Source organism: Choloepus didactylus, chromosome 4 (genome assembly GCF_015220235.1).
Source record: "Choloepus didactylus isolate mChoDid1 chromosome 4, mChoDid1.pri, whole genome shotgun sequence".
Classification (NCBI taxonomy): Eukaryota; Metazoa; Chordata; class Mammalia; order Pilosa; family Megalonychidae; genus Choloepus; species Choloepus didactylus.
Window position 1 is genome coordinate 172,093,306 of NC_051310.1, and position 16,436 is coordinate 172,109,741.

The 16,436-nt window shown below is 39.1% G+C and overlaps 1 protein-coding gene across 8 annotated transcripts in view; it reads right to left on the reverse strand.

The window, feature by feature from the left end:
• Positions 1-536: 536 nt before the first annotated feature.
• SLC25A21 (solute carrier family 25 member 21) overlaps positions 537-16,436 on the reverse strand; it is a 489,133-nt gene continuing 473,233 nt past the window's right edge. For 6 of the 8 annotated variants that reach the window (XM_037834862.1, XM_037834865.1, XM_037834868.1 and 3 more), the window contains 3 exons: positions 5,885-6,066; positions 4,992-5,044; positions 537-1,923 (listed from right to left, as the gene is read on the reverse strand). In XM_037834862.1, coding sequence (XP_037690790.1) covers positions 1,862-1,923; positions 4,992-5,044; positions 5,885-6,066 — 297 coding nt within the window. In that variant the 3' untranslated portion in view covers positions 537-1,861. Of the gene's footprint in view, positions 1,924-4,991; positions 5,045-5,339; positions 5,458-5,884; positions 6,067-16,436 lie in introns of those variants that run through there. The other 2 variants (XR_005216541.1, XM_037834867.1) reach the window with 2 other exon arrangements.

A 16,436-nucleotide genomic window follows, 5' to 3' on the forward strand; every position in this document is an offset into this window, starting at 1 on the left:
GTTAATGGTATCAAGGTTTTCTTTTTTCTTTTCTTTTTTCCTCCTAAATCTTTTCTTAACAACAGTGAATTCACATGGAGTAAATTAAAAAAAGAAAACAGAAGGCCCAAATGCAATTTGCTATTCAAAGCAAATTATGATTATAGCCACTTTTAAAAATAAGGTTAGGAGAATGGGATGGGATATGGGATTGGGACTGTTTGATTAAAAAATTATTATTGTTTAATGTTGACTTATCTCCTCTGTTTCTCAGAGGGTGAAAGTGTTTTTAAGGTTGCAAATGCACTCGTCAGAGATCCTTTCCATCCAATCCACATGGAGAGGTTAAAGGTTCAATTTCATGGACTCTACGCAGGCACTACTCTCTCTCACAGGATGCAGGAGCATTATCTGCAAAGATAGACTGCAGTTGTGCAACATATACACATCCTTATTTCTCTTAGTTTTTCTGCTTTTAATGACCCTTTCATTGAATATTGGGCTGAAACATAAATTAAAAAAAAAACACGTTGGAAAGGATGTACAACAGAAGGCTGTGTATGTATATAGAGTATGTCAAAAAGCCTTTTATTTTTATACTTCAAATGCTCTATATTAATAAAATGTAATAATTATCATGTTATCTTTTACTTTTTATTTTCAAAATGCTTAACTGAAATATCCTTAAAGTAGAAATATCCCACAGTAGTAGTTAAGAACAGGTGTCATCTGGAACATGCAGATATTTTGTTGACTTTAGCTACTGAGGCAGCATCATTTCAGAGTACAGATATAAAAGCTAGTGTGATTTTTTTTTTTTTTTTGGAGTGCATGTTAGTACAGAAATCTTTGAAAATGCTAAGAATGTAATTCTATTTTAAAACATTTTCCCCTTCATAATACATATTTTAACATTGCAGACAGCAGACTTCACAACTGAGCTGTCACTTAAAACTACTACCCTGGAAATGTAGTTTTACTCTACATATTTTTCTTAAGAATGGCATAAGTAAGAGTTCTGAGCAAAGGCATTTGGATGAAAATGCAGACCACACAAACGGGCTGAAGGAGGGATTCCAATTTATGATTTAACATGAAAAAGTTTCAGCAATAAAACTTGTCCTCAAAGACAACTAACACAAAGGGAAGTAGTTTAATATAATTTCCTATTTTCCACTTGTAAAAAAAGACTTCATATATCATGATTACTAATATGATGTGCTTTAAACAACAGTTTGAAATATAAAATAGATTTAGGAAAATATCACTGAGATGTGTATTATTACTAAAGAAAATCAAAAGATTTACATTTCTAATGTAACGCTCATAAAAAATAAACATTAAAAAAGGCATTTTAGTGCACTTAAAAAATTTTTCCTTGTGACTTTCAAATATTATTTATGGAAGAATTTAATTCCTTATAAAAACTTTAAATTTTGGCTTAAAATTTTTTATCCAGTCTTTCTTTGAGTAATTCTTAATGAACTGGCCACAGAATGATTCATTTTCAAGAATTTACTTCAAGCACTTCTCGACCTCTCAGAAAAAAATAATTCTCAATACAGTGAATTTTCATTGTGAAGCAATGTAAGAAGAATTTATGTGACAAAACTTGCATTGCTTTTATGAAATAGATCTGATTTATGTTGTTCTATATCCAGTTTACATCTCATTGCTTCCTATTATTTTTCTTCTCACAGTTTTATTATCAACCTTAAATTGTCTAAAGATAATTTTTAAAGTATCACAATATGTTTTGTTCTGGAGCAAATGTCTTCCCCTTTTTAATTAAATGCCTAGCTTAGCTGATCTATTCTTTCCGCTTCATGGTGCTACATAGCAATTGCCCATTATCTCAAGGGGTAAAACACTTCATACACAATCACCAGTTCTCCTGAAGCCATGAATAGGTGTATTCATAAACCAGCAGCATCACCGCACCACCTAGAAAAGGAAAGACCTGGTGGTTTATCACAATTCCTGTGAAATATTGTCTTTCCCACTGGGCTTCTGAACCCATGAAGTCCCGTGTAACCTATCAGGCAGAAGCTGTCCAGAATCATGAGTTCTCCAGCTCCGATATACATATACATATACATATAAATATACATATATATGGACAACTATTGTGGAAAATTCTTAGGGTAAAAATCAAGACCATCTTGAGTCTTCAAATACATTTTTTCCCATGAGTTTCTATAACTTTCATCATTTCTCATCAGATTCTTTTTCAGGCACTTGTAATTTTTAAAAGTAAATAAATATAGACATATTTGGTCATGTAAGGGCATGTGGCTTTCCTGTGAACAGAAACCTTCAGATTCTTCATATGTAGGCAAAGGATTTATCTGTTTCAGTCCATAATTAGCATTGTCTTAGTTGCATTCGAGAAGGAAATCCCTAAAATGGTGCTTTACTTATGAGTCTGGTTTTCTCTTACAGCTTTCGAGCTGGATTTGCAATGTGAAAAATAGCTTCTGAATTTTTTAAAAAATCTGTATTACAAAACTTAACCAAAGGAGGTTAAAAGCTAGCTTTCTTTCCTTTTATCTGTCTTGGATCTATATGGATTGAACTTGAAAATTTGTTCATGGGGGTTGGGTGGCATGAGACCACAATTATATAACTGGTTGCAAAGAGGCTTGCTATGCAATATGTGGAAAGGAATATGATACAGGAAAACAGGCATTGAGGCTGCCGCATACCTAGTCATTGGGAGAAATATTTGTTTCTGGATGATTTTGTGTTCTATTTGATGCAGTAATAGCGCTTGTCCTGTGACCTTTAGGATAATCTCTTTCCTTTCATGTCTAACTGTGTGAAAAATATTACAAAATCAAGATGTGGAGGAATATCCTGAGCACAACATAGAGAAGACTTGGTTGCATGAATAGAAGATTGACTTCTGACAGGAAGAAATAGAACTTGATTTTGATCTTAGTTATTTTGTACATGACTGCCATATGCTTTTTTTTTTTTAATCTACAGGCTGCACATGTTTGTGTAACCATATACCTAAGATAATTATCAGCCTGAAATTTTCATTTTTAACCCATGAAGAAGCTGTTTTATTACAACCCTCTCAGCTGCTACAGCGCTCTTAGAGCTCAGGCAAACACAAAGGAACACACTGCAGAGGGTTGGTATATGTACTTAGCTGCAGCTTTTACTCTTTACAATGTAAGACAAGAACATGCAGAATTGGATTAGTTTTCAGCCAAGTGATATTAGGAGTTTAAACCACAAACTCTGAGTTTCTCCTTTTGTGGGAGGTATCTGATTGTTAGTCACATAGAACTATTCCAGAAATAAGGTGGGAATTAGGTTGAATGCATCTCTAGAATGAAGGGTGAAAATTCTAGGTTTATCTTTCTTTCCTGTCTTTTTGTTTGTTTGTTTGCTTTTTAATCTTAACCTTAACTCAAAAGTCTTACCTTTCTACTTTTCCTTTCCTTTGAAGTTGCACATTTGGAATGAGAGTAGAGGCCAATCCTTGAATGAGGTTTCTAGTTATTCATAGTTTTGTTTAGCCTGGACAGAGTCCGCAACAACCCTTTTCATTGGCTTTAACACCACAGCAATTGACGACACCTCATGCAAAAACATTTTAAAAAGCCAACCAAACATTTGCAAGCCTCTAACAAAACTTGGGGTCAGATTATTTAAGAGTTTTGGATTAAGGTTCCAGTTAATTACTATTTTAGCTAAACTGTCTCTGGTCACTACCCTTTTTAGGCCCATCCCCTTCTGATTTAGGGCCAGGCCTGTGATTTTCTCAAATACTAGGGTCTACTAGTATGTTTTTACTGTGTGGTAAAGGAAAATGCCAAATATTTACAGAGATGCACAAAATCCCCAGTGTTCTTTATTATACCTTGTGGGATAATCTCTATTTATCCTTTCGTGTCAAAATATGGACACATATTGATCCTGAGCACAACTGGGCCAATGACTAACGGAAGGCCTCAATCTCAAACACAAAACAAAGTCCATGCTTAAATGTCTAGAAAGGCTAGGACAGATGGATTGGGAATTGTGGAAGTGTTTTCTAAATACATGAACATGCGAACTGTTCACCAGCTCTAATTTACAGACTATGTTTCTATAGCTCAGGTTGGTTGGAATGCTGGTTCCCTGGGTTGAGATCTAAAGGTAAGTGTGCAGGTGTGCGAGTATGGTAGAAGGATGTTGGCGTTAAGAGGAAGGAACAGGAAAGGGAGAGAGGAGTGGAGTGAGAGAAGGTTCTAGGAAAGATTACCAGGATGTGTAAGTACATGAGTGTGGTCTGATAAAAAAATTTGTGTGCTCTGATGCATACTTTGGTACTTATTCACAAAGCTGCTTATAATCCAAGACTATTTGCCCAGGCGGTTGAGTCTGCAGCAGTTATTTTCTTATCTATTTACATAGAGGCAGCTGACTCTCCCTGTGGGAATGGCAGCCGGTTTTTTGTGGGCTAGCATCCTGAGGTAAGGCCCTGAGCCAGAAGCTTCCCAGTCATGCTGATGGAGGCCAGAAAAGGTGAGCGCCAGGCTGTGGCTTCACCACAAGTGACTGTGAAGACAAGTGGCTCTTGCAGCTTGTGGAGGCAAGTTGTCCTTTCTCTTTTTGAAACGAAGTTGAGGCAGGAGCAAGAAGGAACTAGGAAACAAGGGAAGTTTTATTGGGGGGCCCTCCACTCAACGAAAATCGACCACTTGAGAAAGAAGCCACCATATATCCCTGTAATCACTCAAGCTCCAACTGGCCATGTATACTTTCCTGTTGACTTTAGCTGAGGTTTGGCTTCTATCAGCTTCCAGCAGTGTCACAAATAGTACTTTATAAACAGATGTAGAACATTTCTAATGGACTCCTTCAGTATCCTGAATACTCATAGACAACTTTATATCCTCAAGGTTTCCGTCTTTCACACTGTGGTAAACTTTTATTGTGTTGCTGATAGACACAAATAAAAAAGAGACACTAGAGCAGTAAAGCAAGAAGGTTATAAATAATGAAAACACCATTACCTGGTCCAAGTCTCATAATCTTGGGAATCAGGCCTTTGTACAAAGCTAAAAACCTATAACCGGAAAGAAAAGAGCAGCATTCTTATGCTGAAAATAAAATCAAGTTGTACTTCATTTTGATTGAGATGCTAGCCCAGCATGTACCAAAAGAATTATTTGAAATCACAAACATTCCAAACCAGACTGTATCTGGCTTAGTATTCTCTGCAGCAAATTGGACGAGGGGAAAGCATTAATCAATTCTTTATTACCCAAGCTATGCTGATGTTGTCCAATCAGAAACATGACTTTCATCAGCGAGATGGTTTTTGCTTTCAAGACAGGTCTTACTTTCAAGACAGCTGTGTACATGGATAAAATGATTTTTGTAATTGAATTTAAAGGACCACAAACAGTCCTCTCATTAGGATATATGATGCAGTTTAGATCAAAATAATAACATATTACTTATTTACTTGAAAATCAGCTGTGGATGAGGAGGGATGAGGAGTCAGAAGTGAGACCGAAAAAAAAAAAAAACAAAAAAACAAAATAAAGACCATTGCATTGATTACATTATATTTACAGTCAGAAGACAGTTATTCCCCTTCCCATACAATAGGGCATATAAAAGTCAATGGCATAGTATGCAAATTGGCAGTTAAAAAGTTCATTTTAGCATTCTGAGTCAAATATATAGCATATTGTATAGTTGTGGCTCATGGTTCTTAATGGTATAAGAACATTTTACTAATATCTCATTATCATATTATCTCACAGAATTTATCATATATTCCATGGAGCTTCTCAGACACATTTCTAATTGAGGAGGGCTTAATGGCTGGCATCAACATGGAAGTGTGATTTTAACAATACTTGAGCTTTGCACATTTATTAAAATAAGTATACGTTACCCTTCTTCCTGATAGACTGTTGCCATTGTTTTAAAACAGGTTCTGTACTTGATCTCTCCAGGAACTGGCTGAGGCCCTTGAATCCTACTTTTGGCAACATCAAAAGGGATGTTAATGACTGAGGCTATTGTCCCGGAGAGAAGACCAATCCCAAATTTTCTCAAAAACTCTAAGGTTGGATCCTAAAAGAAAAGAAGAACAAAATAACAGAAAAGGAAGCGGAAGCCCCTAAATAGGTTAAACGTTATAAAGCGATATGTATTTAAACAGAGCACTGCACTCCCCGGCACCCTCCTGTTATTCCAGCGGAACACATTAGGATTTCCTAGGCTGGAACTTGTTTTCTTGACAATCCCATTGGCTGTGTTTTTACACATGGTCTAAATTGCTGAAGTACACATTTCCTCACACAGGATTTATAAACACAGTTCATAAAGAAAGACTGGTATGGCATATGGGGATGATTTGTATAATTGGGCTTCACAATGTACTTAGTATTACTGTATCAAAACAGGAGAAATCCAAGCACACTATTAGCTAATTGGCCAGAATATTTTACAAATGACAGCAACTTCCACCATGAAGCCTACTAAAATGCTCATTTGTGTGTGGACCCCCAAATGTTAAATTAAATCAAGGCTACTCTCGGTCTGCTGCTATTCCCCTCCAGGTTTTTTGCATTTATTTTCACGTGTAGCTGATCCACTGTACTGAGAAGTGCTAGCTTCCTGTTATTAACAAACCAACTCAGGGTGGCTGCAAACCAGCCTGTGACATTCTGTGCATTATAAACAGTAGTAAGTCCCTGGACTAATTGGCTGAAGAATTTACAACCCATTGTTCCTGTATCTTACTCTTCCTTCATGGCAAAGGAAGAAAGGAAGAAAAACAGCGAGGGGGTGGAGAGAGAGAGAGAGAGAAAGAGAGAGAGAGAGAGAGAGAGAGAGAGAGAGAGAGAGAGAGAGAGAGAGAGAGAGAGAGAGAGAGGGAGGGAGGGAGAGAGATTGAGAGAGGGAGGGAGGGAGAGAGGGAGAATTTCTTCTTTCCGTTTGAATTTAGGTCCTTCAAATTGGTCTGATTTGATTTTCCACCCCTCCCTGCTCTGCTTTCTGACATCAAAGTATTTAATTAGGTCTTATGTGGGAGTCACTTTCCTTCAGCCTATTTTTATGCCCACTGAGCTCACATTATACTTTGTTATAATGAATTTGCTGGGAAGTTCTCATTATGTTTTTAGCCCCAGTTCTTGCCCTGAAGAAAGGTCATATCATGTACCCTAAGCTGCTGATTGAGACCCCCTTTCCTTCCCCAGTCCTCTCTTTTAGTCAGTATTTAGGGATCTTCACAGAGGAGAAATACAGGGTTGTGCCATTAATAGTATTTTTTCCAGCAGGAAAACTAAAGAGGGGAAAGCATACCTTGCTTAATGAGGGGAAGAAAAAAAAAAAAAAGAAACTACAAAAAAAGATCTACACATTGCATGCTTCTAGATTCTATGGAAGAAGAAAATTTCTGGAGGCTCTGAAACTTTCAGCTGAACCAAGAGCCAGTTACCATCGCAGAAACTCCTATGTGGCTAAATAGAAAAAGTGAAGGTTCGGTAATAATCTTGGATCTGGGCCATACAGGTGCCGGGTAGGTTTAAAGGGATTTAAAAACCAACAGGGTGTTTCAACAGGGAAAACAATGCAGTGATTGCAGTATGAGAGAGGTGTGTTTAAATAATCCCTTTCTCCCCCCCTTTTTCTCTTTTACAAGGAGAGAAAAATGCCTTTATATTACCCCTCTCCATTATGGCACAGAAGCAGAATTGGAGGTGGGAGCTTGAGAGGACCATGGATTCAGGACCAGCTCTGGTTTTCTGACCTTGGACAAGTTGCTGAATCACTCAGAGCCTCAGTCTCCCCAGTGTATAAAAGGGAAGTATTTAACAACAGTCTTACCTCTGTACTGTATGATTATTCTGAGAAATAAAAGTGATAAATGTAAGTAAAAGTGCTATAAATGTTGTACAACCCAGGTAGAAAATGGATAGTTATTATGCTGCCTGTTTTTTTAAGACTCAATGCACCTACGTGTAGTAAGACATTTGTGTGTCATCCCTAAGACACAGCCAAGCTCTCTCTTTTTTTCAATTGAGGACAAGAGAACAAATGATGATTTGAATGTGCACTGTCCTTTTGGAAAGTTCAAGGGACATAGTTAAGCATTTAACCTCTCCCATCTCCTGATGTGTCTGCTGAGGAGCAGAGTTGGGGATGGAGGGTAAGCCAAGTAACTCAATGGAGGTCATTGTGCTTGAGACACTTTGTTGGAGACCAAAACCTAAGGTCTTCAAGCCATCATTTTGTTCATTAGTATTAGGAAGTGTTGAACCTGTTTTCTATGCAACCTTTCCCAGCACAATAATAAGGTCCCACAGTAGACCTCAAATCCAGCCGGGCATCAGAGTCACCTGGGGCACCTTACATAATACAGATGTGGGGCCACACCTCAGACCCACCTCAGATTCCCAGATCCAAATCTCTTCGGAAGGTGCCTGGGAATTGCTTTGAAAACTTTTCAGCATTTCTGAGGCTGCCCGGCTGAGGACCTGTGACTGGGAAAAAGTGATTTTGATGCCCCACACAGGCAAAGCAGATGGTCCCTTTCTAGCCCTCTGGGCATTCTAAGGCAGAGAAGAGTCCTCTTGGGATGTCCAAGAGGGTATATCCTTCACCATCAGGTCTCGGGGGCCATGGTCAGTCTCTTCCCATGATCCTATGGTCTGCCTTAGGCCAGCAGTCCAGTCTGGGACTAGGTGGTGCCAAGGAGAGCCCTCTCAGCTCTCTTCTGCTTTCTTTGCTGCTGTCTCCAACCATCCTCAAATGAACACAGCCTCTCAAATGCTTCTCCCATTTGTCTCCTCCTGACCACTCCCACTTCTCTGGCTCTAGTTCCAGTTCCAATTAACTTCACTAGGTCTTGCTGCCTTCCTCCCTTCTATCATCTATTCTTCACAGTGGCACCAGGGTTCTCTTTTTATAAAAACAACTGGTTCTGGTATCTGCCTCCTCAAAGACCCTCAAGAGTTCCCCACTGCATGGAGAATAAAGACAAAGCACCTCAACTTGGCATTTGGCTTCTTTTCCATGATAAGCTTCCAACTTATCTTTCTAGCTTCAAATCCTACACCCCCCTCCCAACCCATACTATACTCACATGGATTAATTCATAACTATCTGAATATGCTGAGCACTTTCCCAACTCTATACCTTTCTTCAAACTACTCCCACAGCCTGGAATGTCCTTCTCTATCATATTGCAGTCCCACTCCTCCTTTAAGGTCTAGCTTAAATCCTATCTTGACCAAGAAAATTTTATGGCTACCCCCTGGCAAAACTAATTTCTCTCTCCTTTATACTTGTAAAACACTCTCTACTCTTGCTGCAGCCCACCTTGTGTTTGGTTTATTTTTGTATTTTGAATCCATTCTGGAATGTGAGCTTGTTCAGACAGGAGCATGTGTTCCTTTTTGTGTCATCTGTTGCACAGTGGAATGCAATAGTAGGTGCTAAATAAATGTTTGCTGCATTGGCTCACCAATGTACTTATTTATTTGTTTTTGCAGGAAACAAAGAATGAGGTTTAGCCCTTATTCACTTTCTCAAGACTCAGTGTCTGCTAGCCTGGAAATGAGCTGCTATTAGAACTTTATATTTCTGTCTTTCTGCCAGGTGTCATTACATGGGGCATGGCAAGGCATCAGACATTTGGACAGTGGAATATTTCAGGTGCATGAGTTGACTCTCAGGACATAGAGCCAACCCTGGGCTGGTCAGACACACTGCTAAGTGACTCATAGGGAGCAGCATGAGATGGCAGCTGTTGACCAATTTTTTGGCAAAATAATGCAATGGGTATGGAGTAAGGTCTTGAAATATTAGTCTTTGGGCTTTTCTTTCTTGCACTTCTTCACCTTTCCCCTAGTAGGCAGAGGCATCTACTTGCTTCAAGAAAAATGAGTATTATTGTAGCAGGGTCACAAAGAGAGAGAAAAAGGTAATGTTCAATGCTTTGGGTTTCAAATTAGGTCTTAATAATCAAAAGAGAAGTTCTATAGGACAGGCAAGGAGAAGATCGGAGAAGATTGGGGGCAAGGGGTAAAATGGGTGGAATCCACATGGAGAGAAGGTAAGGGGAGCCCCTCTAGTGGCAGTGGCCAGAGAACCATTGCACAAAAGCCACCCAAAGGATCAGAGCCCTCCTTGGCATTCTGACTAGCACCATGTGGCCAGGAAAGAGCATTTCTCCTGGAAACTGTTCTCCTGGCAGTCACGGTATGACAGGGCCTTTCATAGCTGCTGCTTGAGCAGGCTCATGAGTCATACAGAGATAGACTCCCTAGAACCTGAGATGCTGCTGAGCCCATCCAAACTGCCCCAAGAACAACTTCCTTGTCAGCAGCCCAAGACCCCAGTACTCCTAGGGGGGCAGTGGCAGTGGTGTGAGAGAAAACCCCAACCCTCCTCCTTGAAGTTATAATTTTTTATTTACTTAGGAATTTTCCTTTGAGGTTCTCAAAGCACTGTGCATCCCAGTAAGATGATTTTTGAAGGTAAAAACCCCACAGCAGAGAGGGTTTGTATAACATTTTGGAGTTACCTCGCAGGCAAGTGGTGCCTTAAGGGGCAAAAAAACCCATCAGAGAATTATCCTTTTCTGTTCTATGAAATGAGGCTTGTTAACTTGGGAAACTGGGTCAGAGGAGAAAGTAAGCAATAAGCAGTACAGCGAACTCATTCCATCGAGCCCGAGTGAGTTCTTGGAGGTGAAAAGGAAGGGTGGTGGGACTGGTGGCCTTACTGAGGCTGAGGTGTTGGTAGCTGAAGAGGACCAGGTCGAGCGGGGCTGACCTGGGCCAGGAGCAGGGACAGCTGGGGCCTAGTCACCCCTGACCCCTGCTTTTGGAAGCCACTGGGCAGCACCCAGGACAGAAGACTCTGCTACAGTCAACCCTCTCGCCCCATCCCGAGAGGAAGAAACATTCCCAGCCTCCCCTCGGACCTCCTCCTTTCCCACCAGCTCCTCACTCAAAGTTAGCAACATCCCTTCTCCCACTCACAGAAGATGTAATGATAATAATAGCATCAAACATTTAAACACTTATTTTGTGCCACATACCACTAAGTGCAAATTTCCATGCATTACATCAGTTAATCTTCACAACCACTGAGGTAAGAACTATCATTATTTCTATTTTACAAATAAGTTAACTGAAAGTTTAAGTATAAGAAGAGAGTTTTTGTTACATCCAAGAGGATTTTGCTGCAGGGCATGTTTTTTTCCTGATACTCCTAAGGGTCAATGAGTGGGCTAGTAGGAGAAGTGTCTATGAACCTCCTGAAATTATAAGTAATGCTTCTATGTATGTGTACATGAACTTTTCTAGAGAGAGTGTCTATAGATTTTATCAGGCTCATAAAAGCTTAAATACAACTTCATGAGACCATTTCCCCTAACACTAAGTTTAAAAAGGGCAGTGCAGGGTTCAGAACATTGGGGCTGAAAACAGGAAGCACAATTTTCATGAAAGTTGTCAGGCAATTCACCTTAGTGAAAAGATTTCTGTACACATTCGCACTCTAGAGCCAGGTCCTTGACATCTAAACTATATCTGCTAACTCAGTAGTTCTCAAAATGTAGTCCCAGGATCACTATCATTTGTATTCTTAGACAATGAAAATCGGGGTTCCACCTGGAGCCTACTGAATTCAAAACTCCGGGGATGGAACCCAACAATCTGTTTAAACAAGTCCTTCAAATTATTCTGATGGATGCTTAAGTCTGAGAACCACTGCTTTACTGAAGTTAACTGTTCATCCTCTTTGGATCCTTGGGCTGGATAAGTGATATTCTAAGACTAATCTTAACCATTGGCTCTGAATGCTTCTGGAGGTGTTGGTAAGTACTTTGCTCAGTCTATAGCAAAAATATATTTTGCACATCTGTGGGATAACTCAGTCTAAGTGATACATAGATAACTAGTTTGAACAGGTCATTCTATATTGGCTATCAGTGAATCATCCCATATTTGCCAATATGGTTATTTGTCAATAACCATAAATAACAATAAAATCAATCACAACAATTAAATAGTACACATCTTATGGTATTTATATCATTTTCCATAACTTTATGAGAAATACTGCTATTAATGGTTACTTATTGAGAGCTTAATATGTACCAAACACTGTGCTAAGCTATATATATACAGACACACACACATATACACATACAAGCTTATATGTAAATATATACAAAACATGTAGATTATACAACAATCCTATGAATTAAGTATTTAACACCATTTTACAGATAAGGACATGAGGCTTAAAGAGTCAAGTCCAAGATCACACTGCTTGCAAGAGGTGGAGCCCAGATTTGAACCCAGGTTGTTCTGACCTCTGAGCCTATGGTCTTAACCATTATGTCATATTCCTTCTCATCCATCATTCATTGGTGTGTATTTGGACAACAAACATCTATTGGCTGTCTATAAATACCTGGTCCTATACCTAGATATGGGTATGAAGATAAATGGCCCAGATGGTGGGGATGTAGGGGTGGGGTTGGCAATAAATAGTAATTATGGTACAATTTGATCAGTGCTGAAGTGGAGGTGTGAATAAAGGGCAGGGAGAAACATGGAGTGGGGAAAGGGAAGTTACTCCTGGGATTTCACTATCAAAGTTGTGTGAGACAGTAGCTAGCTTCTGCCTCAAATGAGTTAACTTAAAAACTTGGTCACTCTTTGGGTGTTTTGGAAGTCATCAGAAGACATCTCATTATCATAAGTCATCACTCATTGTGAATAGCTAGCCCTCTGGCTGGAGAAATAGAATAATTTCTATTATTCTATTTCAAAAACTAGAAGAAGAAGAAAACGAAGGTAAGATATTCACTACCTGCCAGACACTAGGTTAAACACTTTCTGTATATTTAAGCCTACCAACATCCCTGTGCAGATGAGGTGAGATAAATGACAGTTAGAGAAATTTCCTACTTACAAAGGGATACAATTTTGAATTATTCCAAAGAGAGCCAAGATTTAATTATTTAAAGGTGACAAAGCCAAAGCACTGAGAAGCCTGAGACTTTCACACATCAGCCAGTAGAATTAGGGACAGGCTGGCCTCATAGGACTGAACTCTAATTCAACATCCCATGAGATCACCTCTCAGTGCAAGGGAAGACTTGAGCGGTAGGAAATGAAATCCCAAAATAACAGGACTAAAGTGAACTCAAGATGTCACTTAGCCTAAGTCAAATATTTAGGATGGATCACACCTAAATTATGTAACTGAATATCAATATTGTTGAAAAACATATTCTTTTATTAAAAATTCCCAAAGTCTTTCCATCATTAGCTCTAATCAGGAGACTTCCTTGTATCTAATCTGTATTTCCCATGCATAAGTCTAAACTATTTCATGCGAGTTCTTTGCTCAGTGGCAAGAGCAAGCAACTGTCATCATTTGCTAAGCAATTTCTTAGGATTTAAAAACCGTTATTGAAATAGCCTTTTATTCTTCATACTTTAAAACATAGTTCCTTTTAAATATTTATTTACAAGTAGTATTTTCCCATCTATGGATGAGTTTTATATTTTCAAAATACCTTGATCAAAAGAAGCAAATGCCTCCCCTTTTACCTCCAGCTGGCTACTTGCTTGATAAACAGTGGGTCTTCGCCCATCTTGCTGGCCTTTGTGATTAGGGTCTGGCATCTTCAAGAAGACATTCCACATAGATATGCCAGAAGGAGAGGGTTAGCGGGGAGGGCTTTTTAGCTAGTGAGTCCAGTGAAGGTGGGGGAGTGTTTAGGAGTCTGGGCAGGAGGCCTGCTGCTCCCCAAAAGGGAGGGCTGAAAAGAGTGTAATGATGGGGCTTTTCGTTTAAGAGAGCAGCATTAATATATGCATAAAGGCCTAGTCTTAGATCTTCTTCCCACCTAGTCAACCCAAATCACAATTCCTTTGCTCTCTGTAATTCATTCATTTTTTAATTCCTTTTGGTACCACACCAAATCTGAGGCCTTCTTTGATTTTAGCCTTGAGTTGATTTAGCTCAATAATTACCTAGCTTGAAATCAGTCCACCTGGCTCCCCAGACAACCTTAAAATGAGCACCTTGATGGGAATAGTCTCTATTCAGGATTGGCCTTAGATGTTCCAGAATGGATTTGACGCTGCTTGTTAAGAATTGCTAAATTAGGTTTGCTATTCAAAGAATTAAAATTATTGTTCAGAAGTGATTCGCGATTGCCACAAAAACTTTTGGATAGGAAAATTAAGGACCATGGGTTGAGTCTGTGAGGAGTCACATGATTTTTAGGGCATCTCAAAAGTATTAATTTGTAGAACTCTTTTGTTTTGCTCCCTTCCCCCACTGGGTTAGTAAATTATTTGATGAAGAGAATGTCATGGCCATAACAGGGTGATTCAAAAAGAATAGAGCATTTTACTAAATGTAATACTCAGTAATTAGATTACATATAAACAAGTAGTAAAAACCAATTTGAATAGGACTATCATAGTTATTTCCCTAGTCTTATACATGCTCAGTTTGTCTAATGGCACACATTGGTTCTGTATTTTAATTTATTCTGGCCCTTTGTAGCACATCAGCGTCCACAGCTAAAAGGGTGGTCAGGGTGCAGTCTTTCATTTCCTCAAGGCTATAAGCAAGAGGTGGTACAATTATGAGGTTCTGGATGAATACTGGCAACAAGAAATTGCAGAAAATCCACTCTAGCAATAAATGTTTGAAAGTTCCATTCCCTTTTGAATCACCTGCACACCTTAACTACCAAAAACTATCTGGAAAAATCTCCCATGATTTCCTGATGAATGAGGCACTGAGTGGAGGATGGATGAGAGTATAGCCAGAGGGATTCTCATGTGACCAAACAAAATGGCTCTTCTTCTGGGGAGTTGTGTCCATGTGGCAGCCTAAAGCAAGGCCGGATGAGCCTGGATGAAGAAGTGGAAGGCTTACTTATTGGCTCTGCTGATGACACAGATTGGCAGGGGAGCTAAAATGACAGATGAAGAACTCAACATTAAAAATTATCATCACAGGCTCTAGCTCTGAACTGAATCCACAACATGAAGTATAAGCACAATGAAAGTAAAATTCTGAGTTAGGCACCTGCAACAGTTTGGGTTGAGAGACTTGATTTGATTGCAATTCATGTAATCTGAGGCCTTTAACTGGCCATAAAGATTTACACATGACAAAACTGTGATGTAAAAGTAATACCCATTCTCCCTCCCTCCCTCTCTAACAAATGCCCCAAAAATCCAACTCCGTAAAATATTCATCTGCATTAAGAAAGGCATATGTTCAGATCACAGGAAGAGTTGATCCTTTCACTTAATCAATTCAAAACTGTAGTATTGTGTCCAGTTCTGATACTGACATTGACAAACCTAAGGCGGACTAACAGAGGCCCAGAAGCCATGTCATTTAAAGAGTGATTAAGGAACCATGGATATATTCTGAAGAAGAAAAGACTCAAAGGCTCACTTATCCACACATATGAAGAAGTGTAGTACAATGATGAAGAGCATGAGGTCTGGACTCGGATTGCCTGGGTTCAAATCTTTCACAGGATCCAACTCCAGCCTCTGCTGCTCTTCCTGAAACCCTCCTTGTGAGCCTCCAAGGAAAGGTCTATATTATATCAAATTCATCTTTGTGTATATACTGGCCCTGACACATCATAGGTATTTAATAAATGCTTTATCTCACCTTTATAAAGACATAATAAACAAAGAACCAAGGACTCAGAAGCAAATTACAAAGGAGGGACATACACACACTGGTTAAGCACCTGGTAACAACCACAAGGCAAATAATAGCAACTCATCATTGTCTTCCCCACAGCTGGCAATGGTGATCATGAAAATAATGTGGTGTGTTGAAATCATGGTCATCTCCTGGTAACTGAACAAGGAGGCAGCTTGAATGAGAGTGAACTGCCTTTTTTTTTTAAGAGGAAATTTGCATTTTAGATAGTGTTAGTTTTAGTATGTCTAAGTCAGCCAGGGGTCAAGTCAGCTCTCTGTATTTACCTTTTATTCTTGCTGTTTTTTGGCTTTCTTTTGCTATTTTGCTCAACAACTTTGACGAAAGTATTTTTTCCCTGATCGTGTTATCATGCTGTTTTGTCCCCAATGAAAATGCCTGCTATTGAAGCTTAATTAAAAAATACAGTTGTTTCCACTTCATAACTATCAGAAGAATTTGTTGCAGTGTTTGTTTTCTCTTCTTGTGAGATAATTTGGGGAAATACTAGCTCCTCACTCCACTGAAGGTCACTGACTAAAATGAGATGGTTTAATCGATAAGCATTCTTTAAGGAATGTGGAGTATTCCCAAGATCCTATCCTTCCAGGGCTCTGGGCTTTGGAATGAAATCAAAGTCCTTGTTAAAAGCTCCACATCTAAATGTAGCCATTCAGAAAATAGCCATGAAAATTCTTTTTCCCCCCAAGCTATCTGTTCTT